This window comes from Triticum dicoccoides, chromosome 1A (assembly GCF_002162155.2).
Source record: "Triticum dicoccoides isolate Atlit2015 ecotype Zavitan chromosome 1A, WEW_v2.0, whole genome shotgun sequence".
NCBI lineage: Eukaryota > Viridiplantae > Streptophyta > Magnoliopsida > Poales > Poaceae > Triticum > Triticum dicoccoides.
Window position 1 is genome coordinate 590046445 of NC_041380.1, and position 27323 is coordinate 590073767.

At 43.5% G+C, this 27323-nt stretch overlaps 2 protein-coding genes and 1 long non-coding RNA gene across 3 annotated transcripts in view; 1 reads left to right on the forward strand and 2 right to left on the reverse strand.

The window, feature by feature from the left end:
* LOC119356461 overlaps positions 1-10446 on the reverse strand; it is a 24263-nt gene extending 13817 nt beyond the window's left edge. Inside the window, exon 1 of the mRNA XM_037623419.1 lies at positions 10093-10446. Within this exon, the coding sequence (XP_037479316.1) occupies positions 10093-10446 (354 nt within the window). The remainder of the gene's footprint in view (positions 1-10092) is intronic.
* A 7711-nt stretch (positions 10447-18157) lies between these two features.
* Positions 18158-22048, reverse strand: LOC119356471. The gene is made up of 7 exons (XM_037623429.1): positions 22039-22048; positions 21021-21163; positions 20573-20614; positions 19819-19895; positions 19650-19740; positions 18801-18882; positions 18158-18249 (listed from the first exon to the last, which is right to left on the reverse strand). Exons 1-7 carry the CDS (start codon positions 22046-22048, stop codon positions 18158-18160), a joined length of 537 nt encoding a protein of 178 aa, XP_037479326.1.
* Positions 22049-22928: 880 nt separating this feature from the next.
* On the forward strand, positions 22929-26408 carry LOC119347094. Its single transcript, XR_005168151.1, has 3 exons — positions 22929-23039; positions 23394-23444; positions 26217-26408. It is a non-coding gene; the product is annotated as an uncharacterized LOC119347094 (long non-coding RNA).
* Positions 26409-27323: the final 915 nt, after the last annotated feature.

Sequence of the window (27323 nt, forward strand, 5' to 3'; positions counted from 1 at the left end):
GCCCTCAAAGGGTGGCGCCCCCCCCCCAAGGGAAGGAGTTTGAATTGGACTAGGGGAGGGGGCACGGCCCCCATTTCCTTCTCCTCCTCACTCTCGTTCCCCCTTTCCCCTTCCAGCAAAAGGAAAGAGGGGGACGAATTGGACTAGGAGTCCAAGTGGACTCCCCCCACTTGGCGCGTCCCTAGGCCGGCCTCCTTCCCTCTCCCTCCTTTATATACGGGGCCAGAGGGCACCTCTAAGACACATCAATTGTTCTTAGCCGTGTGCGGTGCCCCCCTCCACCGTTTACTCCTTCGGTCATATTGTCATAGTGCTTAGGCGAAGCCCTGCGCGGATCACTTCACCATCACCGTCACCATGCCGTCGTGCTGACGATACTCTCCTTGACACTTTGCTGGATCAAGAGTTCGAGGGACGTCATCAAGCTGAACATGAGCAGAACTCGGAGGTGCCATACGTTCGGTACTTGATCAGTTGAATCGAGAAGACGTTCGACTACATCAACCACGTTAAATTAACGCTTCCACTTTCGGTCTACGAGGGTACGTGGACACACTCTCCCCCTCTCATTGCTATGCATCTCCTAGATAAATCTTGCGTGAACGTAGGAATTTTTTTGAAATTGCATGCTGCCCCCAACATAAGTTTAGTAGCAGGTTCATATTTGTGCATTTCCGCATGCTCCGAGAAAAGCTTGCCTACCGCCCGTGGGTCGTCCGGCGCCCAGTCGAAACTCTTCTCCTTCTCTCCTAGCCTGGCATCCTCTCCACATCCTCCATCGCTCTCCCTCCTCATATGACAAAACAGAACCGAACCAACACTAGGTTTTTTGTGGGTGGGTGTACGAACTAGCGCCCTAGACTCGCACAAAAGGCTTATGTGGAAGGTTAGGGAAGATGGGAATGGCAGATCAGGCTTGACGGGCAGCGACGAAAAACTGACCAAGATTTGATCTTCTCGGGGTCGCCTCTCCGCCAGTTGCGCTCACACTCACAGACACTCTAATAGGGGAAAAGATAGAAAGTTGACTAGGCACAAAAAGAGTAGCTAGTTATAAATCAAATGTGCTAGAGGTAGGGAGCCCGCCAATTACCCTTCCTTTCGTCTGATTTGGTGGCACCTGGTCGGGTGTCAGGTCAGCTCTCTGGAATCGTTTGCTATCCAGCTCTCTTGGTGAACGATCCCTCTTATTTCTTAAAAAAGGGGCCTGTAGGGGGCGGTGTGTGACAGCCTGGTTTTTGCCCTCTTTCTTTTGTTTGAGTTTTCATTTGAATTTTTTTGAAACTTGGAGTTTCTGAATCTTTTCATTTGGACTTAAACACTTGGGTATCCCTGGCTTTCACCCAAGTGTTCATTTCTCTCCCAAACCATCATTTCACTTCTGATCCACCTCAAAATAACCTTTGGAATACTTTTGTTAAATGAAAAATATTCAATTTCTCTCTAAAACCCTAAGCCAAATCTGTTTGCTCCAAAGCAACCCTAATTTTTATGGCCCAGAAAATTCTGAGATAATTCACAAATATTCTAGAGACCCTATGGCACCTCACTGAGCAAAAATATTTCATCACTTTTTGGAATATTTTTGCTACAGAAAATCTTTTCTGTTCTGGACAGGAATAGTGGTTTCTACAACAACTACCATTTTACTTGCTCCATTTGACCTGATCTTTCTTGTACTCATTTACCTTAGTAACTCTAAGCTAGCCTCCAAAGCACGGCTTCAAACTCCCTCCCATTTGACCATAGTAACCTCACAAAGTTACTGTCCAAAAACTTACCAGACTTGTAAAACTTTATCTACTGCACCTGGATCCAAACCCAACCGTGGTAAACTTCAAAACCACCACGAACAACATGCCAGACATGGTTTTTGGACGAAGGCCGGCCTGTGGAGGGAGTTCATGCGGTGACCACGCGTGTCCACGATGCCAGGCATGTGTGTCGACGTGCTCTGGGAGCCGCCGAGCGCTCTGTTCGCGCGTGCTCGCTTCCCCTGCCTGCCAAACCTAGCCAAAGCTCGCCACCATCATCGTCTCGACATCATTAACTCCACCCTGGCACTTGCCGACACCGGAGCTCGCCGCAGCGAGCACAGGCAAGGTCCAGCCAGCCCAACAGTGTGTGTGCACTGTGCTCGTCGTCACCCCCCTTGATCATGTGCTCGTCTCCGCTCGCCCATAGTGGCCGCGTGACCTCCGTCGCCTTCTCCCCCTCTCACGGACGCCGCTCGTCGCCGGGCGCCGTGGACAGGTGTCCACCAGCAGAGCCCAAAGCACCCTCGCCGCTCGCCTATATATAGAGCCCCTCCCCACCCTCTCCGAGCATCCTCCAGCACTCACACACACTCCACGGTAGAGTAGGAAGCCGTAGCCTGGCCGGGCAGGCCTCGGGCCGCCGTCCCCGAGCTCGAGCTCGCTGGCGATCCCCTCTGGTCGCCGCGGCAGCTCCAGCCCCTCCCAGGCCTGGGCGACCTCTCCAGGGCCTCCGCCTCTCTCCGGTGAGGCTGTCTCGCCTGCTTGGCGCCCCTGGAGCGGCCTCTGCTCGCCGTCTTCCTCAACTCCGACGACCTCCTCGTTCTGCCTCCGCTCGCGAGCTTGAATCCGACGCCGTCCGACCACCCCTAGCCACGCTACGGGTATGGGCAGGTGCGCCTCGACCTCCTCTTGCCCTCCCTCCCTCTCGTTTTGGCCAAAGAGCCCTCATCGCCGGCGAGAGCTCCGGCGAAGCCGCGGCCGTCTCTGTTTCTCTCTCCCTCTTCCCCCACCTGACTAGCGGGGCCCGTTAGTCAGTCACTCACTACGCGCGTGAAGCGGTACGAGTGGTGGCACCCCTGGGCTTTTACGCCTTCGACGTCACCCCCCCCCAGTCTTTCTCTTTTTATTCAAATTCATTTGAATTTGTAGAACACATCAAACAGTTATAACTTTTTAACCATAAGTCCAAATGAATTGATTCTTTTTGCATTGTGTTCTTTGAAAGAAAATCTAACAGCTCACCAAAGATGAGATTTTTCTGAGCTGTTTAGAATTTCTGGTGAATTTTAGAAATGTTCTTGATATTTTCTTTGTGTGTTTAAATTTATTTTCAGAAGGTGAGGCTTGTCTTGAGGATCACCAGGAGGCTTCTGAACTTCACCTGCACTAAGGTAAGCCACAACAACATTTTTATGGTGCCACTTCAATATTTTTGATTTTCTCACTTGAATGAAATGATTAATCCATGCCTTTAAATAATTATTGAGTATGTATTCTGTTAAATGTTGAATAATTGTTATGCTTGATTTACAGAATAGTTGAAACTAGTTTAGTGGATAAAGCAAGTTAAGATTTATTTGAGGATGTTAGAGATAATTTTGTTATGCATGATAGTTATTTTAGCTATATTTTTGCTTTCCAAAAATTGATAAGAGTTTGTTAGAAAATATTCTGTTAAATCATATTACTTGTTTTACAGAAAGTTTGAACTTAATGTAGTGATAAAGAAAGTAAGAAGTGTTGATGGTGAAATCTTTTGTTATGCATATGAAAAAGTTATCGGAATTGCTTTCTTGCAAAATATTTTGGTTAAGTTGTGAGTCATCTTGAGCTAGTAGAGTAACGTTAGTTGTTGACGGTTATGCTTGGTGCATAGATGACATCGGTACAATTTTTTTATGATGCATGTGTTATTTTGCATTTCATGGCATGCTATGACACCGGTCATTGTTAGTTTAAAGTTGAAACTGGAAATAACTCAACTTGAATACACCATTGACTGGGTCATGGTGTCGCTGAATTAGTGGAACTAAAGAAACAGCTTGACGAATTACTGTAGAAGGTTTATATTCGTCCCAGCTCTTCACCATGGGGGTCACCTACAATTTTCGTGGGCAAAAAGGATGGCAGTCTCTGTATGTGCATAGATTACCGTCAACTGAATGAGGTCACCATAAAAAATAAATATCCACTGCCAAGGATTGATGATCTGTTTGATCAGCTCAGTGGGGCTGAAGTATTCTCAAAAATCGATTTACGGACCGGATATCATCAGCTCAAGATTAAAAAGGAAGATATTCCTAAGACTGCATTCACTACACGATACAGTCTTTACGAATATACTGTGATGTCCTTTGGTCTCACCAATGCCCCTGCCTTCTTCATGCACATGATGAACAAAGTGTTCATGGACTTCCTCGACAAATTCGTGGTAGTCTTTATCGACGATATCCTCATTTACTCCAAGAGTGAAGAAGAGCATAAGGATCACCTCCGAGCAGTACTACAACGGCTCCGCAACCATCAGCTATATGCCAAGTTCAGTAAGTGCGAATTTTGGCTCAAGCAAGTTGGGTTTCTCAGACATGTACTATCCGCCGAAGGTATAGCCGTGGACCCGAGCAAAGTAAAGGATGTGCTCGATTGGATACCGCCCACGACTGTACCACAGATCCGTAGTTTTCTCAGATTAGCTGGATACTATCATCATTTCATTGAAGGGTTTTCCGAAATTGCTAAACCTATGATGGAACTGCTCAAACAGGATACAAAGTTTGAGTGGATAGAGGACTGTGAGAAGAGTTTTAATGAGCTAAAGACGCGTCTGACAACCGCATCGGCATTGACCCTTCCAGACATTTATCGCAGCTTTGATGTGTACTGTGATGCCTCTAGACAAGGTATTGGTTGCGTATTGATGCAAGACGGCAAGGTAGTAGCATATGCCTCATGACAACTACGACCACACGAAGGCAATTATCCTACTCATGATTTGGAATTGGCTGCAGTGGTTCATGCATTAAAAATTTGGAGACACTATCTCATTGGGAAAAGGTGCCAAATTTTTACCGACCACAAAAGCCTCAAGTACATCTTCACTCAGCCAGATTTAAATCTCCGTCAGGGAATATGGTTAGAGTTGGTCAAGGACTATGACCTCGGGATAAATTACCATCCTGGCAAGGCAACGTCGTTGCCAATGCGCTCAGTCGAAAGCCCATCAGCTTAAATGTCATGTTAAAATCATTACCTACTGAACTTCAGGAGGAGATCGCTCGGCTCAACTTGGTCATCATGGATGCTGGCCTCACTAATATTTTGGAAGTTACCCCCACACTCGAGATGGAGATCCGCAAGGCCTAGCCAGATGACGCCGAGCTACAATAACATGCAAAGTAGTCCCCAGATTTCTTCAAGGACAACTTCGGTACCCTCCGATTCCGTGGACGAATTTGCGTACCAGATCAACCAGACTTGAAGAAGAAAATCTTGTCAGAAGCACACGAATCCTTGTATTCCATTCATCCGGGAGGTACGAAAATGTATGAAGACCTTAAACGAATATTCTGGTGGGATGGGATGAAGAAAGACATTACCTATTTTGTAGCCTGTTGCAACATATGCAACAAGGTGAAAGCATATCATCAGAAGCGAGCTGGACTTCTCCAACCACTGCCAGTTTCACAATGGAAATGGAATGATGTTTGCATGGATTTCATAACCGGATTGCCTAGGACTCAGCGAGGCAAAGACGCCATCTGGGTTATAGTGGACACCCTCACCAAGGTTGCTCACTTCATCCAGATCAGCACCATATACAGAGTAGACGAACTTGCACCACTATATGTATCCAGAATCGTCAGTCTACATGGAGTACCCCGGACTATCACTTCCGATCGAGGATCTTTGTTTACCTCCGCTTTCTGGTCCCGTCTCCATCAAGCCTTGGGGACAACACTGAAATATAGTACTGCTTATCACCCTCAGACGAACGGTCAGACAGAGTGAGTAAATCAAATACTCGAAGATATGTTGCGAGCCTGTGTGCTAGCCAACGGGGCAAAATGGGAAGATTGCTTGCCATACGCAAAGCACCATATGAAGCAACAGTTTCCAGACCAGTCTAAAGATGTCACCATATGAAGCTCTATATGGTCGTAAGTGTCGCACTCCTCTAAATTGGTCTCAAGCTGGAGATAGCCATATCTTCGGAACCGATCTCATGATGGAAGCTGAGAGACAAGTCCGGGAAATTAGAGACCGACTGCAATTGGCCAAATCCCGTCAGAAGAGTTATTATGACGCAAAGCACCGGCAGGTCAGTTTTGAGCCCGGAGAACACGTGTATCTCCGAGTCACTCCCATGAAAGGAATTAAATGATTTCAGACTCGTGGAAAGCTGGCACCCAGATTCATTGGTCCATTCCCAATTATGTCTCGGGTGGATACGGTTGCATACCAACTAGAACTACCCCCGAAGTTGTTAGATATACACAATGTGTTCCATGTTTCGCAAATGAGACGATGCATATCCCCGCCTGATAAAAGAACTGCAATGACTGAGATAGAATTGGCAAAAGATTAAACTTATGAAGAAGGACCGTTCAAAATTTGGGATCAAATGGAAAGTTTCACTCGCAGCAAAGTCAGAAAGTTTTTAAAAGTTCAGTGGGAGCATCACACAGAGTCAGAAGCAACTTGGGAGCAGGAAGAGTTCCTTAAGAGTCAGTATCCAGAGAGGTTTTCCCAAGCAACCGAATCTCGAGGACGAGATTCATTCTAAGTGGGGGAGGTTTGTGACAGCCTGGTTTTTGCCCTCTTTCTTTTGTTTGAGTTTTCATTTGAATTTTTTGAAACTTGGAGTTTCTGAATCTTTTCATTTGCACTTAAACACTTGGGAATCCCTGGCTTTCACCCAAGTGTTCATTTCTCTCCCAAACCATCATTTCACTTCTGATCCACCTCAAAATAACCTTTGGAATATTTTTCTTAAATGAAAAATATTCAGTTTCTCTCTAAAACCCTAAGCCAAATATGTTTCCTCCAAAGCAACCCTAATTTTTATGGCCCTGAAAATTCTGAGATAATTCACAAATATTCAAGAGACCTGTAACGCTCTCGATGCGGCTATATCTCCCACGTGTCGAAGCACGACTTAGAGTCATAACCGCATTGAAAGCAATGTCGCAAGTGAGGTAATCTTCACACAATCCATGTAATACATAAGGGAAAGAGATACATAGTTGGCTTACAATCGCTACTTCACACAATACATGAATAAAGCATTACATCATCCAAATACACTCAGGGCCCAACTACGGAGCCAAAACAAAAGAAGACTACCCCAAATGCTACATAGATCCCCGATCGTCCCGACTGGGCTCCACTACTGATCAACTGGAACGAAACAACACAAAGGACAAGATCTTCATCGAGCTCCTCCTGAGCTTGGTTGCGCCATCTGCACGGACTCATCGGCACCTGCAAGCTGGTTTTGAAAGTATCTGTGAGTCACGGGGACTCAGCAATCTCACACCCTCGCGATCAAGACTATTTAAGCTTATAGGTAAGGTAAAGGTATGAGGTGGAGCTGCAGCAAGCGACTAGCATATATGGTGGCTAACATACGCAAATGAGAGCGAGAAGAGAAGGCAAAGCACGTTCGGGAATTTATGATCAAGAAGTGATCCTAAAACAACCTACGTCAAGCATAACTCCAACACCGTGTTCACTTCCCGGACTCCGCCGGAAAGAGACCATCACGGTAACACACACGGTTGATGCATTTTAATTAAGGTCAACTTCAGGTTTTCTACAACCGGACGTTAACAAATTCCCATCTGCCCATAACCGCGGGCATGGCTTTTGAAAGTTCAAATCCCTGCAGGGGTGTCCCAACTTAGCCCATCACAAGCTCTCATGGTCAACGAAGGATATTCCTTCTAGTGGGAAGACCCGATCAGACTTGGAATCCCGGTTACAAGACATTTCGACAATGGTAAAACAAGACCAGCAAAGCCACCCAGATGTGCCGACAAATCCCGATAGGAGCTGCACATATCTCATTCTAAGGGCACACCGGATGAGCCAAACGTCGGGTGGGCCAGCCCAGAGTTGCCCCTGGTAGCTCCGGACATCGCTCAGTTTGGACCAACACTCAGAGGAGCACTGGCCCGGGGGTTTAAAATAAAGATGACCCTTGAGTCTGCAGAACCCAAGGGAAAGAAAATGTTAGGTGGCGAATGGTAAAACCAATGTTGGGCCATGCTGGAGGAGTTTTATTCAAGGTGAACTATCAAGGGGTTCCCATTATAACCCAACCACGTAAGGAACGCAAAATCCGGGAACATAACACCGATATGACAGAAACTAGGGCGGCAAGAGTGAAACAAAACACCAGGCATAAGGCCGAGCCTTCCACCCTTTACCAAGTATATAGATGCATTAATTAAATAAGAGATATTGTGATATCCCAACAAAATACCCATGTTCCAAACATGGAACAAGCTGCAATCTTCACCTGCAACTAACAATGCTATAAGAGGGGCTGAGCAAAGCGGTAACATAGCCAAACAAGGGTTTGCTAGGACAAGGTGGGTTAGAGGCTTGGTTCAACAATATGGGAGGCATGATAAGCAAGTGGTAGGTATCGCAGCATATGCATAGCAAAAGAGCGAGCGGCTAGCAAGCAAAGATAGAAGTGATTTCGATGGTATGGTCATCTTGCCTGAAATCCCGCAAGGAAGAAGAATGAGTCCATGAAGAAGACAAACGAACATAGACGAACGGGTCCTCACAAACGCGACGTTATCGAAACCAACCCGAAGAAGCAAACACCGGAAACAAGCACACAACATAGTAAACAACCAACACATGAACATGGTATGATATGCGGGATGCGGTATGTGATGCATATGCATGATTTGACGAGGAATGATTGAACCTGGCCTCAACTTGGAAATCCAAGAGTGCCACTGGAAATATGAGGTGATTTCGGTTGAAATCGATATAAAGATCACCGGAATCGGATGCACGGTTTGGAAATGGCAAACAAAACAAATATGGCACCGGTCTGCGATAAGCAGCAAGTAGCCATCTAAATGCATCAAGACAAACATTCTACAGCACTCAAACATGGCAACAAAATACATGGCAGGGATCCATTCATAATGCTTAACCAAAGAGGAACATTGAGCCACGGCTAATTCATCCAATAACAGGTTCAAACAAGCATGGCAAAAGTGCAATTGATAAACAGGTTTTAGACTTACTGAAATTAACACTTGAGTGGAATTTCAGATCAGGTAGCACACTTTGGAGAAAGAAAACTATATGCTACATGAACTTAACAGGGAAAAGCAAGGCATGGCATGGAGCTACTCAAGGAGCTTAACAAAAGTCCCTTAGTGACCTTGAGCCAAAAAGGATCAGAAAATACAATTGCAAGCATGTGAACATGGCAAAAACATAATCAGATCACAGACTTAGTGAAAAACTGGAACATGCAAATCAGATATCAAGTAGGCATGTTTACGAGCTCGATGCACTCACTACAGAGAAATTCATGACAATCTAAGCATACACCCATCAAGAATACACATTATACAAGCTAGACATGGCAAGAACAACAACATAGCATGCACGAATCAACTACAACATCCTCGGCAAAATCGCTAACAAGTAGACAATCTGCCAGGATTCACGAAATAACAAAAGTACAGCTCGATTGACTCAAGCTAGGGTGCTCCATAAATGCAAACAAAGACATGGATGGATAGAGCACCACGAGGTTAACAAAACATCCTTACTGGTCATCCTCAAAAGAGGCATGGATCACTAGGAAACAAATGAACATATGGCATATTGATAAAGACCCATCAAGGACTTAGTGGAATTGCTAAGTCCCTGAAATCAGCATTAACGAATGCACCACTTTGCAAGCTTGTGCTAGTCACCACACATATCACAAAAATGCATGGATTGCACCTCTGGAAAGATGGCATGGCATATAACAAAACACACGTAGAGCTCAGGGGCATATCATGCACACATTAATCATGGCAAAAATGACAAATAGCTATTTGGTGCAGCAGATCTGACAAATAACTCAAATAGCACTCTTCCAACAGCATTTTGGGCATCAAGATGAGCTCAAATGAAAATGATGCAATGAGATGAAATGATGTACTCTCTGAGACGAACATTTTGATGTGCTACATGCTCAAAACGGAGCTACGGATGCGGAGTTATGGCATGATGAATATAGCAAAATAATTAGGGTTTCGGGAGGAGAAAGTCAACCCGATCCAGATCCAGATCCGGATCTCGCCGTTACTGTAGCAGTTTGCCAGAGTGGGTCGCTGGAGACGAGGGAGGTGGCCGGAGCAGCGGGGAGAGGAAGGAGCTCGCCGGGGGAAGCTCGGCACCGGCGATGGCGGCGGCGGCGCTCGACAGGGAGGCCGGACGGCGGCGAGGGCGGAGCGGCGCGGTCACCGGCGCAGGGAACAGCGCTCGCCGGCGCGGAGGACGGCACTCGCTGGCTCGGAAGGCGGCGGAGCCGGACGGGTGCTGCGGGCGGCGTAGCAAGGAAGCAGGCGGCGCGCGGGGAGATGTGCCGGGAGGGCCCGATCCGGGCTCTCCAGGCCGCGGCGGCGGTGTGGCGGTGGCATGCCACGTGGTGAGAGGCCATTGACGCGGACGGCGGTGGTGGGTTTGTCCGGCCGGGTTCGGACATGTCCGGCGCGGCGCGAGGGAAATTTAGGGTTAGAGGAAGGGGAAGATCCGGGATTTTTGTGGGGGATCTTTATATAGGGGTAGAAGGAGCTAGGAGAGTCCAAATGAGGTGCGGTTTGCGGACACACGATCGTGATAGAACGACCGAGAGGATGGAGGATGTTTAGGTGGGTTTTGGGCCACTTGGAGGGGTGTTGGGCTGCAACACACACGAGGCCTTTTCGGTCCCTCGGTTAACCGTTGGAGTATCAAACGAAGTCCAAATGGTACAAAACTTGACAGGCGGTCTACCGGTAGTAAACCAAGGCCGCTTGGCAAGTCTCGGTCCAATCCAGAAATGTTTAACCCCCACACACGAAAGAAAGGTAGAAAGGACCACCGGAGGAGATAGGAGCGCCGGATTGCAAAACGGACAACGGGAAAAATGCTCGGATGCATGAGACGAACATGTATGCAAATGAAATGCACATGATGACATGACATGCAAAGCATGACACGCAAGCAATGACAAGGCAACAACGGTGAACAACTGGACAACACCTGGCACATCGGTCTCGGGGCGTTACAAAACCCTAGGGCACCTCCCTGAGCAAAAATATTTCATCACTTTTTGGAATATTTTTGCTACAGAAAATCTTTTCTGTTCTGGACAGGAATGGTGGTTTCTACAGCAACTACCATTTTACGTGCTCCATTTGACCTGATCTTTCTTGTGCTCATTTACCTTAGTAACTCTAAGCTAGCCTCCAAAGCACGGCTTCAAACTCCCTCCCATTTGACCATAGTAACCTCACAAAGTTACTGTCCAAAAACTTACCAGACTTGTAAAACTTTATCTACTGCACCTGGATCCAAACCCAACCGTGGTAAACTTCAAAACCACCACGAACAACATGCCAGACATGGTTTTTGGACGAAGGCCGGCCTGTGGAGGGAGTTCACGCGGTGACCACGCGTGTCCATGATGCCAGGCATGTGTGTCGACGCGCTCTGGGAGCCGCCGAGCGCTCTATTCGCGCGTGCTCGCTTCCCCCGCCTGCCAAACCTAGCCAAAGCTCGCCACCATCATCGTCTCGACACCATTAACTCCACCCTGGCACTTGCCGACGCCGCAGCTTGCCGCAGCGAGCACGGGCAAGGTCCGGCCAGCCCAACAGTGTGTGTGCACTGTGCTCGTCGTCACCCCCCTTGATCCTGTGCTCGTCTCCGCTCGCCCATAGTGGCCGTGTGACCTCCACCGCCTTCTCCCCCTCTCACGGACGCCGCTCGTCGCCGGGCGCCGTGGACAGGTGTCCACCGACGGAGCCCAAAGCACCCTCGCCGCTCGCCTATATATAGAGCCCCTCCCCACCCTCTCCGAGCATCCTCCAGCACTCACACACACTCCACGGTAGAGTAGGAAGCCGTAGCCTGGCCAGGCAGGCCTCGGGCCGCCGTCCCCGAGCTCGAGCTCGCCGGCGATCCCCTCTGGTCGCCGCGGCAGCTCCAGCCCCTCCCAGGCCTGGGCTGTTGGGGAACGTAGCATAAATTCAAAATTTTCCTACGTGTCATCAAGATCTATCTATGGAGTCATCTAGCAACGAGGGAGGAGTGGATCTACATACCCTTGTAGATCGCGCGCGGAAGCGTTCAAGAGAACGGGGTTGATGGAGTCGTACTCGTCGTCATCCAAATCACCGATGATCCTAGCGCCGAACGGACGGCACCTCCGCGTTCAACACACGTACGGAGCAGCGACGTCTCCTCCTTCTTGATCCAGCAAGGGGGGAGGAGAGGTTGATGGAGATCCAGCAGCATGACGGCGTGGTGGTGGAAGTAGCGGGATTCCAAGCCAAGCGCTTCGGGGGGAGGGAGATGTGTCATGGGAGGGAGAGGGAGGCGCCAGGGCTTAGGTTGGGTTGCCCTCCCTTCCCCCCACTATATATAGGGCCAAGGGAGAGGGGGGAGGCACAGCCTTGGCCCTTCCTCCAAGGAAGGGTGCGGCCAGGGAGGAGTCCCTCCTCCCCAAGGCACCTCGGAGGTGCCTTCCCCCTTTAGGACTTTTCCTCTCCCTTGATTCTTGGCGCATGGGCCTCTTGGGGCTGGTGCCCTTGGCCCATACAGGCCAAGGCGCACCCCCCTACAGCCCATGTGGCCCCCGGGGTAGGTGGCCCCACCCGATGGACCCCCGGGACCCTTCCGGTGGTCCCGGTACAATACCGTTGACCCCGAAACTTGTCCCGATGGCCGAAATAGCACTTCCTATATATAATTCTTTACCTCCGGACCATTCCGAAACTCCTCGTGACGTCCGGGATCTCATCCGGGACTCCGAACAACTTTCGGGTTACCGCATACTAATATCTCTATAACCCTAGCATCACCGAACCTTAAGTGTGTAGACCCTACGGGTTCGGGAGACATGCAGACATGACCGAGATGACTCTCCGGTCAGTAACCAACAGCGGGATCTGGATACCCATGTTGGCTCCCACATATTCCACGATGATCTCATCGGATGAACCACGATGTCAAGGACTTAATCAATCCCGTATACAATTCCCTTTGTCTATCGGTACGACACTTGCCCGAGATTCGATCGTCGGTATCCCGATACCTTGTTCAATCTCGTTACCGGCAAGTCTCTTTACTCGTTCCGTAACACATCATCCCGTGATCAACTCCTTGATCACATTGTGCACATTATGATGATGTCCTACCGAGTGGGCCCAGAGATACCTCTCCGTCACACGGAGTGACAAATCCCAGTCTTGATTCGTGCCAACCCAACAGACACTTTCGGAGATACCCGTAGTGTACCTTTATAGCCACCCAGTTACCTTGTGACGTTTGGCACACCCAAAGCACTCCTACAGTATTCGGGAGTTGCACAATCTCATGGTCTAAGGAAATGATACTTGACATTAGAAAAGCTTTAGCATACGAACTACACGATCTAGTGTTATGCTTAGGATTGGGTCTTGTCCATCACATCATTCTCCTAATGATGTGATCCCGTTATCAATGACATCCAATGTCCATGGTCAGGAAACCGTGACCATCTATTGATCAACGAGCTAGTCAACTAGAGGCTTACTAGGGACATGGTGTTGTCTATGTATCCACACATGTATCTGAGTTTCCTATCAAAGCAATTCTAGCATGGATAATAAACGATTATCATGAACAAGGAAATATAATAATAATCAATTTATTATTGCCTCTAGGGCATATTTCCAACATGGGAGACCTCTCCAGGGCCTCCGCCTCTCTCCGGTGAGGCCGTCTCGCCTGCTTGGCGCCCCTGGAGCGGCCTCTGCTCGTCGTCTTCCTCAACTCCGACGACCTCCTCGTTCTGCCTCCGCTCGCGAGCTCGAATCCGACGCCGTCCGACCACCCCTAGCCACGCTACGGGTATGGGCAGGTGCGCCTCGACCTCCTCTTGCCATCCCTCCCTCTCGTTTTGGCCAAAGAGCCCTCTTCGCCGGCGAGAGCTCCGGCGAAGCCGCGGCCGTCTCTGTTTCTCTCTCCCTCTTCCCCCACCTGACTAGTGGGGCCCGCTAGTCAGTCACTCACTGCGCGCGCGAAGCGGTACGAGTGGTGGCACCCCTGGGCTTTTACGCCTTCGACGTCACCCCCCCCCCAGTCTTTCTCTTTTTATTCAAATTCGTTTGAATATATAGAACACATCAAACTGTTATAACTTTTTAACCATAAGTCTAAATGAATTGATTCTTTTTGCATTGTGTTCTTTGAAAGAAAATCTAACAGCTCACCAAAGATGAGATTTTTCTGAGCTGTTTAGAATTTCTGGTGAATTTTAGAAGTGTTCTTGATATTTTTCTTTATGTGTTTAAATTTATTTTCAGAAGGTGAGGCTTGTCTTGAGGATCACCAGGAGGCTTGTGAACCTCACCTGCACTAAGGCAAGCCACAGCAACATTTTTATGGTGCCACTTCAATATTTGTGATTTTCTCACCTGAATGAAATGATTAATCCATGCCTTTAAATAATTGTTGAGTTATTTATATTCTGTTAAATGTTGGATAGTTGTTATGCTTGATTTACAGAATAGTTGAAACTAGTTTAGTGGATAAAGCAAGTTAAGATTTATTTGAGGATGTTAGAGATAATTTTGTTATGCATGATAGTTATTTTAGCTATATTTTTGCTTTCCAAAAATTGATAAGAGTTTGTTAGAAAATATTCTGTTAAATCATATTACTTGTTTTACAGAAAGTTTGAAATTAATGTAGTGATAAAGAAAGTAAGAATTGTTGATGGTGAAATCTTTTGTTATGCATATGAAAAAGTTCTCGGAATTGCTTTCTTGCAAAATATTTTGGTTAAGTTGTGAGTCATCTTGAGCTAGTAGAGTAACGTGAGTTGTTGACGGTTATGCTTGGTGCATAGATGACATCGGTACAATTTTTTTATGATGCATGTGTTATTTTGCATTTCATGGCATGATATGACACCGGTCATTGTTAGTTTAAAGTTGAAACTGGAAATAACTCAACTTGAATACACCATTGACTGGGTCATGGTGCCGCTGAATCGAGTCTTTCCACTGCAACCACATTTGCCTTTATGGGGGGCCTTGATTCGGTCCATTGACACGGCCTCTGGTCGGTGCCTCCATCTAGGGAAGGTTATGTCGTGTTTGCCCTGGCCCGGCAGGCAGACATAACCTTGTGTGCTCGTTGATGAGATAATGGTACCAATTTCCTCAAGTGGGAGTTTCCCCAAGTGGGAGTTTCCCCAAGTGGGAGTTTGACCACGACGGTGGTCGGGGTGTCTTTGGTAGACACGGGGCCACCCAGGACCAGCCCGTTGTGGATTTGGGTCAGAGTGGCCGGGAGAGTGATGTGGCCATGGAGGGGTTTCGTCGGAATGTCGTTGGTCCACCCGAATGGGAGTGCGAGGCCATGGATTCCGTGGTGTGGGTCCAGTGTGCTACCTCTGGAGAGTGTATAATCTATCGATAGCCGCGTCCACGGTTAAGGACACCTCGTAGTAGGTCCCACCATGAGTCAGCGAATAATACAAATTGCACACTAGGTTGTAAACTTTGCATTGTCGAGAATGGCAGAAAGGCCATCGAGGAATTTGGGACCAGATATTGGTCATGGTTGTGATCGCCGTAAGGATCATGAGTCATTTTGTTAAAGACCACGTTGGTGGTGTGTTTTACCACGTTGGTGGTGTTTGTGATCTGAGGATGATCACGGTTGGTAAGTGTCCTGAGGGACGTTCGAGCATGATCACAGCATGTTGACATAGAGTGTTGCATCATTAATAATTGGCTAAATATCGTGATATTGTTTGCCATTATGATTATGCTTGTTGTGAGCTTGCAAGTACATTCAATGTACTGACCTGGCGTGTCATGCCAGATTTCAGGAAAGTCTCGTTGGAAAGGAGCGCTGTTCGAGTCTAGATCGTGTCCACATCGGTATCCCTGTGATATGGAGCTTCCGCTACGACGTTATTCCGCTGCCACGTAGTTGTTCGGCTCGAGGCCCCTTTATGTTCACTAAATAATGTACATATGGTTCAGCCGCACCGAGTGTGCCGCTTGGCCTCGACCGCTGTTGTAATATGAACTCTGTTCTGCTAGCATCAATAAAGCGGTTGTTTTCTGTACCAATATGTTATGTGTTGCCAGAAGACATGATCTCTGGGCTGGCAATGCAGGGTAAACCGATCGTTCTGAGCCGGGGTGCCACACGGTGGGGGCGACTCGAACTCACGCCATCCTACATGAGGACCATGACAACTTGGGCTGAAGCGGGGTTTGTGAGCACTTGCGCTCAAAACAACTTTATGTACTTCAGTTAATTTTTTCCTTAAATTCATTTTTTACATTTGAAAAAATCCAAAAATAGTGAATTTTCCCATTTTCTTAAAGAACAAAAATCCCTATTTTAAAAGGAAATGTTTTTTTCTAAACATGCCATGGCATTTTTATTAATAAGAGGATGGCAGTTTTTATTATTTAGAGCATGGAATTTTACTAGTCAATGGCATTGCATTTTTATTTTAAGATGAATGTCGGTTTAATAAACAATAATATAACATTTTTATTAATAAGAGCATGGAAATTTTATTATTCCGAGCATGACATTTTATTATTAAAAGCATGGCATTTTAATAGTCAATAACATGTTAGTTTTTAAGATGATGGCATTTGCATTATTATAAAAGGATGGCATCATTACTATTAAGAGGTTGATATTTTTATCTTCTTTTGGCATGGCATTATTTTCTTTTTTGGACCTTGGGATTCCTGTGTGTGATTTTTGTTTATGTTTTTGGAAACAAAATATGGAATCTAATTTGGGGCCTGTCTAGATAAAAAAAATTGAGGAAAGCCATCCTTGCGGTTTTTATTGATCTAGATTAAGAGTTGCATCTGGACTAAGGAAGGCAGTTTTAAAAGTTTAGCATGGCAATTTTATTTTTTCTAGATCACATGAACTTTTTTATCATACTCATTGTAAATTTATAAATTAGAGAAATGACAGTTTTATAAAGTAGCATGGCATTTTTCACAATGCATGGCAATTAGAATCTTTTTTGTTGATGCCATTATTTCCAAAAATAAAATTAATTGGGCCTATGGGCCAGAGCAAACGAATTGGTGGGCACCCCACCCAAGCGAACGGCCGAAACGTTCGCTGTCATTTCGCTAGCAGAGAAAAAGTTGATGCCAGGCATCTTCGGAAGCACGCCGAGGCGAGTCCTTCTAGACCAGAGAGGCTACCTCGCCCATGAAAAAATCTAGAATTTTGATTGTTTTAAATACATAGCCAAAGCTAGGAAACATGTAGGGACCACAACTAAATTCCACGCTACTGCAAGCTAAGGCCCTTCCCAGTGCTTCCGGTGGACAGATACTAAGCATGCCACATAAGTGAAAAAATGACATGACATAACAATTAAGAAAGAGAGAGGGCACTTTGATGATCCAGAAAGAACCAATGTCAAGCACGTGAACCTAGAGACACCATTTAAATGGAACAACTTGACCAATGAATGAAAGACTTTAGGTGTTAACTCATTAAGTAAAGTATGCTTAGCAACAAAAATTAAGCACCTATACATTAGAAGTTGAGTTGCTAAGGTATTTAATGCACTTAGCACCCCATCTAAGCACCTTTACATCGGAGGAGGTATAAACACAATTTTCTCAATAGGCCGGCCTAAAAGCTGGTGCTAATTAAAGTGGTCATAGTTCCATGGACCAATCTAATGTCTGTTCTATCCCTCAAAAAAATATAATATCTGTTCTGAATCACATGCTTCCACAGACTATTAGTGTTCAAAAAAAGTTCGGTCCTTCTTTTTTTGGAAGAAAATTCCCATCTATCCATCTTTAATCATGGCAATACAAGAACACCAGAAATAATAACAATTACATCCAGATTCATAGACCGTATAGCGACAACTACAAGCACTGAAGCGAGCCGAAGGCACGCCGCCGTCATCGCCCCTCCATTGCCGAAGTTTCAGTCCTCCTTGATTTGTCTCACAGCCACGTATGTGCCTGCAAGCAATTAAGATTTGCAAAACATAGCGCTATTAGTACGTGCAATAGTAATGATAATCCAGACATTCCTCTCAGGAGCAAAAGGGTTTACTTCAAGTTCGTTCGGATGCAAACAATGGTATATAAAAAATCCTACTAGAGGAGATGGCTGGAATCTGGGTCTCTCTGATCGTCGACATGGATTCCAAATCCGTACCCTCTTGTACCCTTCGCATGATCATTCACAGCTGCAAATTTGGAACATTGTTGTGGCAGCCATCAGTGGATGTCAGTACTTCAAACAGTATCACTTCATTGTTTTTTCTCTTAAAAAAAGTATCTTCTCACATGGAATGGTATTATGTATGTAGTGAGTATTAATTACTACTACCGCTAATATTACAATATGTAACGTTTGGCCTACTTCACTATATATGATGTGGCAATATGCATTTTCACTTGCCAAACGTACGCACAAGAAAGCATCCCATAAATACACTATGGAAGTGTAGCACATTAGCATGCTATAAAAAACGAGATGAGGTCCTCAGTTTAGGGTTATTTCAAATTATGCTGCTCTGAGTGCTAAGTGTTATGTAGGAAGCAGTCTTAGGAAGCATCATACCCAGAGAAAACAAATGATGAAAAGAAACACCAAAAAAATTTACAAACCATTTTTCATGGGTACGAGAGCATTCATTTCTTTTTAGACCTTTCTTCTTTCAGAGTGGAAAAGCATTTTTCTGATCAGAAGTATGGAGTGTTTAATTGCAAACAAGGAATTCAGGAGTTTCCAAACCTATGAAGCTAAATGTAAACATGGGTTTCCACCAAGACTTCAATGACAAAGCTACAGAAGATTTGGAGGGCCCTAACTTCCCCTATTAAGAATGGAACAATGAATATCAGAAATAATGGAATGCATAAATATATCATTATGGATACAAGGAATTGCATTGCACTGCAAATTTTCAATACAGCATACTCCTCCCGTCCCATATTAATTGACACTGAAACAAATGTATCTAGGCGTATTTCAGTGATACATCTGCTTCAGCATCAATTAATATGGGAGGAAGGGAGTATAAATTTGACCATGATGGCTTGTACAAATTCACGAAAGGTAAATCAAAATAGATTACAATATAAACATATGTTTGGTACAAACTAAATTACTTCACACAAGAAATTCTAGTCCCTGCAAGTTTTAGATTTAGAAAGAACTCATATGGTTCAGACATGGAAGTAAGTCCTCATGTTCCATTATTTGAGAGAGGTTCTATTTCTACAAGCACTAGGGTTTGCTAGATCAAATTTATATTTGAAATTGTGTGGGGTTGTAAAAATTTTCCTTTTTTTCTACATTTCGGGGGTGCTACCGTGCACGGTAACACCCAAAGAAATGGTCCCGGAGAAAGGAATCAGTCTCTTCAGTCCGGCGCATGCCTCAAATTCATTTTTCCTTTGAACTACTCATTTTTTTTAATTTCGCACCGGAAACTTTTCTAGGAGAAGTTCGAATCCGTTCCATTCGGATATTGATCGGTCTTGGTTTGACATGGTTTACAGAGTGCTTACAGAACTATATCATATTAATAAAGATGTGGATGAGCCTGGGCACCGTTTTGAATATCCATGTGTAACATACCTTTACTAGGAAGTTCTTATTGGCCTGCCAGTTTGCAGCTATCTGAAACAAGGAATTGTCGGCATCGTCTGTTGGTTTGTCCTTACCCACCCTAAAGATCGTATTAAATTGAACTATAGTCAACTAAACTGATGAAAAACTGAAAACTTTGAGTTCATTAGAGGCCTACCTTGTGGCTAGTTCAACACCAAAATCAATGTAGTTTACAATTTCGTCTGCATCTTCAAAACGAGGACCTCCTTTTACCTAATGGGCAGACATGCATACTTATCAAATCTTTAAAATTATAAATGAAATTCTTAATTACACTTAGAAAATGCATGAGACTAAACTACATTGTGAATTGTAGCTTTGTTATTCGCAAGTTGCTTTTGACATCTTCTAATTGTGTTATTTATGTGCATTATTTACAATTGCACCTCACTTTACTAACATGGCACGTAGGTGATACCTAGAAAAAATATTTATAATCAAATTTAGCACATGTATTGAACATTTTTACAAAGAATATAGACTTTAGAAATCCACATATTAAATATTCAGGATATTTGTTTAAGTATATAGATGGTGAACTACGTACAAGATTACTATGCACTTCCAGTGCACTTCCTAGCAATTGCATATCCTACTAGCCAAACAACGAGAATTGCTAGGCACATACCAACAGTACATTATATACAAGAAGGAGAAGTTATATTCTAACAAGACCAATAAGCCAAACTACTGTAGCAAACTGATGAGGAGAATAGAATGGAAATTGTTTGTAAAAAAAACTAGTTATTGTGGATTGAGAAAATAGGAGGCAGGTCCTTATATAGGTTATGAATGAAAAAGAACAGCATGCTCTTTCCCATACATGAAATAAAATAATAGTACAAAACTGAACCGTGTCAAAATATAAAATAAAACAGAATTCTCCTCACCTCCCTTAGGACAACCTGGTGCTGATAGAATGATGCAACCAGCTGCTCATCAAGGAAATTATAAGATTAAAAAAATGATAATGTTGTAGGGATTCAATAAAGGTAATAAATTATTTTTCACTTGGTAACAATTATTTATGAACCACTTATCTTGTTACGAAGAATATATTTTATCATTGCTTCATATATAAAAGTGACAAGAAAGAACCATACATAGAAGGCAGCCTTAACTGTGATTGATCATCAAAAATTTATTTCTAACTGAAATCCAAGAATTTTACCAAAGGAGCTCATACAGCAAAAGTTTCTGGCATACTTCACAATGATGGTACTCACATGTCCAGAGGCACCAGCACTATGTGTATATAATCTTCTCAAAAGATCTTTGCAAAGTAACAGAAAGTGTAAAGCATTTCTTATTGAATAAGAAGGAACAGGCATAACAAACCTGTGTACTTCTGACAAGCTCTAGAGAAAAATTTAATGAGGGGCTTAGTGGGCTAGCTGATCCCACATCATAACTGATTGCATAATCCCAGTTCTTCAAGTCCTCAAAAGGCAAGCAATTCATGCTTCCATCTGTTGGAGTGCCTAAAAAGATACATGAAATGGGGCAAACAAAAGTATAAATAGAAGGCCCTGAAATTGGTACATGATAGGAAAAGAAAAGGCTTGTAAGAGATAAACATCAATATATCCAAATGTAGGAAGCCAGCATATGAATTCTAAGAGCAAACAGCTATTGCACAAGCCATAGCAGGAAAAAAAAAGCATGCCAAAGAATCATCTGGACTCGCTAGAATGAAAATTTTGGGAACACAAAGTTTTTCCCATATATAGGATACTTGAGATAATATGTACTCTGCTATGGAAATCTTACAACTTCACAATTTTTTCGCTTGTAAGCACAATAAGGGATGGATACCTGTATTAATTTGATAGACTACACGCTTGCTAACTTTTTAGTATTCCTCTGGGGTCCAGAAATTTTATTAGGCTTTAGTCTGTCCTATTATGTATGTTTTTATAGAAACTGTGGGTTTCGATCTACACCGAATGGCTGAGGAAAACTCGATGATGTGATGTTCTCTTGCTTATATTTTGCAATTTACTCTTTATATAGATTAAGGTTGGGATCAAACATGAGTTAATTCCCATTCAAATACAACTGTCTATAGTGTTACACTTTTATATGAAAGGATTTCCGCTAATGAGATTCTTCTCCATGGTGAATAAAATAATGTAAACACAGTCTCTCAAGATGATAGAACAGAGTTAAATAAAGAACTCGGTCTAGAATGTACACATAAAAAGAAGATAATATGTGATAGCCTCAAATTTTTATTGGAAGTATGAAGTAAAAAAAATGTTCCGGTAAGAGGAAGGTTCAGTAACACTCACTAAGCTAGTCACTAAGCGGCTTGTATTGTGCCCCTGCACTTAATCCCCCTATTCTTCCAACTAACCATGCACCATAGGGAACCATAGAGGGTTCCTCACCGGGTACTGCAAAGAAAGGTAATATGAGCATACTATAATCTGACTAGATATAAGAGAAATATTAGAAAATAACATAAGCAAAATTATTCGATTAAAGTTAGGGTCGGCATCTACTTACAGAGAAATGGCACAACAGATGCCCCCAATGATAGATTCTGGGAATCATATCTTAAACCGATAACGCTATTATTTTCTGAAAGCATGCTGCAAAATAGAAAATTTTATCTTCGTCACTTATGGTTCATATAAATATTTAGATATAAACAGAAGGAATATTTTCTGATTTGTAGTGCAGCTGTTTCTTAACGCTATCAAGTAACAAATTAGTGAAACGATATGAACAGCAACATTCATGGTATGCACCAAATGTGAAAGAATACATTAAGTAATTACAATCTACCTGTTTCCAGCTTGCAAAGGAATTGTCGCAAAGGAACCAATACCACCCTTAGGAAAATGAACGCTTAACTTCAAAGTGCTGGATAAACAAATTATAAGAGAGATCATCACTATCTATCCAAAAAGTCCATTAAATTGAAATCGTTGACAATTTTGGCCATCGAACAATGAAGCACTTACGGTTTCGCCGTTGACACAAGAAAGTGCGCAACAGTACCTGGATTATACAAATCACTACAAAATCCCAGTCAATCATGCATATTGTGTTAGTTATGAACAAGATATCATAAATGGCATATATAAACAGTTTTACTAAAAATTAGTTGTCTGTTTTCATATTGGCTTCAGGTCGAATTTTCAATCGTTGGATTTAGTTCCGAGATCTACGCTGGTGCGGTGTCCTTTTCGGGCCCGCTTTGTCTTAGTGGGTCTCAGTGGATCGGTTCGGGTTATTTTCGCACCCGCTTTGTTTTTTCAGGGTCGCGTGGAGGATCTGGTCTCTCCTCATCCATGGCGACGACGGCGAGCTTGAGGCGATGGCCGCGAGGTCCTGGCGACGGCGGCGCAGGTAAACCTTTAGATATTATCTTCACTAGCATATCTCCTCCCTTTCTTCTGTCCATTTGTTGCCCCTCTCCTCCAGTCCAGCATGCCCTTCCCTACCATGGCGCCTTCTCTCTCTCCCTCCCTCCCTCTCATGGTGCCCCTCTCTCCTTTCCCATGGCACCCCTCCCCCTCCCTTCTTCATGTGGCGCCTCATTACTCTCTATTCTTGTGTCTATGAGTCTGTCCTCTCTCTTCTTGAACCCTAAAACACAAGCAGATCTCAAATCCTAATTCTTTGTGTTTTTGTATAGGTTAATTCGGGTTCAGTTTTGCAAATCTGCAACAATCAAGTCCTAATCCCTTTCCGCTGTTTCAGGTTGATTGGAATTCAGTTTTCAAGTCTCTGCAGCGGTCAATTAAAAAGAAGGTAACAGCAATGCTTTTGTGATGTGACACTTTGTGATGATTTTGTTGTGTCAAGATGGAACTAAAATGCTACCATATGCTCAATTTTATTTAATGTGAAAGTCGTGCTAGCTTGTAAAGATAGTATACTACATATACTAGTTACTAGGTGTTTGTTTTGATTCATGGTGTCCATGAATGCTGTATTCTTGTGTTACATTCTGCACATATGAAAAATTGCAGCAATTTGGTACAAGCAGTACCCTGAATCACATACTCTGAGGTGTTCCATCTTATTTTATTGTCTCTATATCTTTCTCTCTCTTTTTTGTCGCGTAAGTCCCTGTTTCTCGGTCATTAAGCTTGTACAGGGAGTATGCATATAAGTTTTTGTTGCTTCCCTTGACCATTATTTTTCTTCAAAAGTCAGAAGGTTTCATTGCAACTTTATATAGCTTAAGTTGTAGTCTATGCAACCCCATCTTTTTCTTTTCGTCTCTAGTGTTTTGTTAAACATATACATCCCCCCCCAACCAATTCATACGGGGATTTTTTTTCTACGAATGTATTGATACTTATGCAAAAGTTGTAGTTCCTTTTTTTCTATGAGTAGTCTCAACCAGATTGCTTGAGGTGGCCAAGTTTCCCCTTGGTTCCAAATCAGTTGAGCTCTGGCCCATTCTCTATGCTAATCTTTTCTAGGAAGATCGCTAGTGCTGCACAAGCACGGAATCGTAGATGTCATTATACACTATTGTAAGGTGTTGGCCAGCTGGCTAGAGACGTGTGTGGTCATGACCTAGTGGTTTTTGTTCATTTTCTTCACTATAGTGTCTTTTGTCCATTTCTTCCTAAGTCTCATGTTTTGGTCTCTTATATTGTTATCTAGCATTTTCTCTACATATTAATTCTAAGATGAACAACTGACTTCTTACTATTCTTCTTGCAAATCAGTTTGTAGTGTCCTACTTAAGTGTCTACCTTTTAAAATTCAAGCTCAAAACTTAAAATTGGCTATCCTTTTGGTAACTATTCACTCTTTTTTCTTTAGTTTTCATTTTTTGTATATAAATAGGAGTGTCCTACTTAAGTGGCTCCAGATAGGCATGGTTGTTACCGAATCCTCATTCTCATCCTTCTTCAGTCTCGCCCCCTCTATTTTTTCAATCTGGACTTTGTTTGTCATTCTGTAGGCTTGCTATTTCATTTTTTTTCATTTATCTGTTTACTTGTCATTCTTCATTTATCCGCGTTGTTCTTCTCCATCTTGTCATTTATACAGGATGGAAAGTCTTCACTTAATTTTCCTTGCCATTCATCATTTCCACTTCTTCATTTTTTGCAGTATTCTGTCTCTTTTTTTGGTCTCAGTTAGCATAGCTTTTTCAGCTAAAAATGATAGTAGATTAGTCTCTCATTTGTCCCACTTATTTTAGTACTCTTCAGTCTCCATGTCGTCTTTTCTTATTTATCAGTCCTTAGTTATCTTCATTCCTTAGACTTCCTGGTATTCTTCTCAGTCTTATTATTCTTAGTTATTTTTATGAGTTCTTCTTTCTATCAGTCCTCTATTTCCATCAGTTATCTGCTTCGGATTCAGTAATCAAGTTCTTCAAGTCATATTCAGTGTGCTTTCCTCAGTATGATTTTTTCTTTCTATCAGTCATCTGTTTCAGATTCAGTACTCAAGGTCTTCAAGTCATATTCACTTATTCGGTGTGTATTCTTGAGTACGATTTCAGTGTAGTGTTGCTTGTTGTTATGATTTCTTTTCGGATTCAGTAATCAAGTTAGGTTTGTTATACTATGCTACTCAGGTGTCAGTCTTCAGTGTTAGGTTTTGTAGGTTTATCAGTCTTGGGACCTCTCCTGTTGCACACCACCTACCAGTACCCCACCATATCAGTATCTTAAGTGTCAGTTTTTCTAATGTTACGCATCTGTCAGTTTAGTGTCCGAACCCATAGGTTCTTAATTCATTCTGCGGTGTGTATCACTTTTCTACCGATGTGATTTTTTTTAAAACCTCACTCTGTGGGCCGCTCTTTTTTGACAGATGCCATGCTCATTCTCACTACTGCTACGAAGACTCTAACAAAGATGTCTCGAATCAGTCCCTCTTTGCATCTCTATCAAATAACATGAAAACATCACATTCATTTTTTGTTCATATTCTTAAGTGTTCATTTTTCATTATCTTTGTTTGTCGGTCTGTAAGCTTGCCTTCTTAGTCTTATATTAGTTTATCTTAATAGTATCAGTCTTCATTTTATCATATTTAATTATCATTTGCATCTTTCTTCAGTCCTATCTCTCATGGGTCTTGTCTTTTAGTAGATGATTATTTCTGTTGTGAATCTTATGTTCCTGTAAGTGCTAAATTTTTTCAGTTTCTGCACTGGTTTTTTGTTAGATTATTTTCAATTTTTAGTCGTCAGTATACCTAAGTATCAGTCTCAGTTCTCTTCAGCTTTATGTTAAGTGGTTATTATTTCGCCAGTGTTTGTTCAGTATCTTAAGTGTCTCATTGCAGTTCTCTTTAGTTATTTGGTCAGTGTTTGTTCTTGTCTATCAGTTTTATGTTCAGTCATTTATTAGTGTACTTTCCATTCAGCTTATTATTTTCAATTTATTTTGTTGTTCTTGTATTTTCAGCATTCATTTTGAAATGGTTAGACTTGATATGTGTTTATAATTCCTGTAGCTTAAATTAGTTATCTGGTGAGTTTCTATTCTTAATTTTTCAGTCATCTTTTTGCTAACAAATATATTTTTTCTGCCACATGTGTAACAGTAACAGGGATGGTGTGCCCAATCTGCAAGTCCGACTGAGCTAGCCATCACTCATCGGGTTTAAATTTTGGTGTTTGATTGTCTGAAGACATTGAAAGCTCAGTGGTAACATGATTTTGAATATGCTTAATCTATCAGTATAGTCTAGTTCCCTGTCATGGTCAGTTATTAATTTATCACTACAGTCTACTTCTCTGTTATGGTCAATTTTTCATTCATCACGCATTTATAGGAGGCTATGATGTGGATATTACCATACCTCCCTGTATGTTTTGTGATAGCATAATAGTTGTCATGTTCAGTTAAACATTTCATTTCTTCTTTAGTTCGTGTATGATTTCATTTTTTTTCTTTTCAGATATAAACTTAGTCCTTTTAGCTGATAGAATTATAGCAACTTTAGCTTTTTCTTAGATTTCTTTTTTCTAATTTTCGGTCATTACTTTTGTTGCATTCATTTACCTTTTTAGTCTATCAATTTTTAGAGTTTAGCTATTTGTCAGTCTCATCTGCAAACGTCTCATGCCCCAACAAGCATGAGGATAGCCTATCTTTTGTTCTTCCTTTTCCATTTTTTTTGCTTTTTCCTGCAGTTTATCCCATGCCACTGAACGGTCGAATTCAATTGCGCCACTGGCGGCATGCTTTTTGAGGAATTTGAGGGGCGCAAATTCATCACCGAGATCAGGAAAGAACACAGGAGGATCTGTGTCGGAGTAAATAGTCATGGGTAGCCTAGCCGGCTTCCCCTGGCCCTTCTGAAAAAGTTACGAGCCTGCCCGGCTCTCCAGAATCAAAGACGTGGGGCCGCCTTCCCCTTGCTGGCTGCCACCCAGGCCGGCTTTCGGAAGGCGGTCCGACTTTAGCCCTCATGAGAAGGCCGACTCCAAGAAGCCGGCCATGAGAAGGCCGACTCCAAGAAGCCGGCTCCCCATAAAGCGGTCCAGACTGTACCCACAAAAGTTTGCACCCACCTAACGGCGGTGCGACGGGGCGTGGCTACAGAAAAGCCTGCCACCCCCGAATCCCGGAGCACGCCTGGCACAGTGCGCCGTACGGGGTAGGCATGACCTGTCCGGCGCGGCACTGTCGCCATGTTGACCCTGGC

Excerpts from the sequence above, each read along its gene's own strand:
- LOC119356471 (XM_037623429.1), bottom strand. Across the intron at positions 19,896-20,572 it reads ACCAGGTTGTCCTAAGGGAG|GTAAAAGGAGGTCCTCGTTT; the intron begins GTGAGGAGAATT and ends TCTGCCCATTAG. Across the intron at positions 19,741-19,818 it reads GGTGTTGAACTAGCCACAAG|GGTGGGTAAGGACAAACCAA; the intron begins GTAGGCCTCTAA and ends TACGATCTTTAG.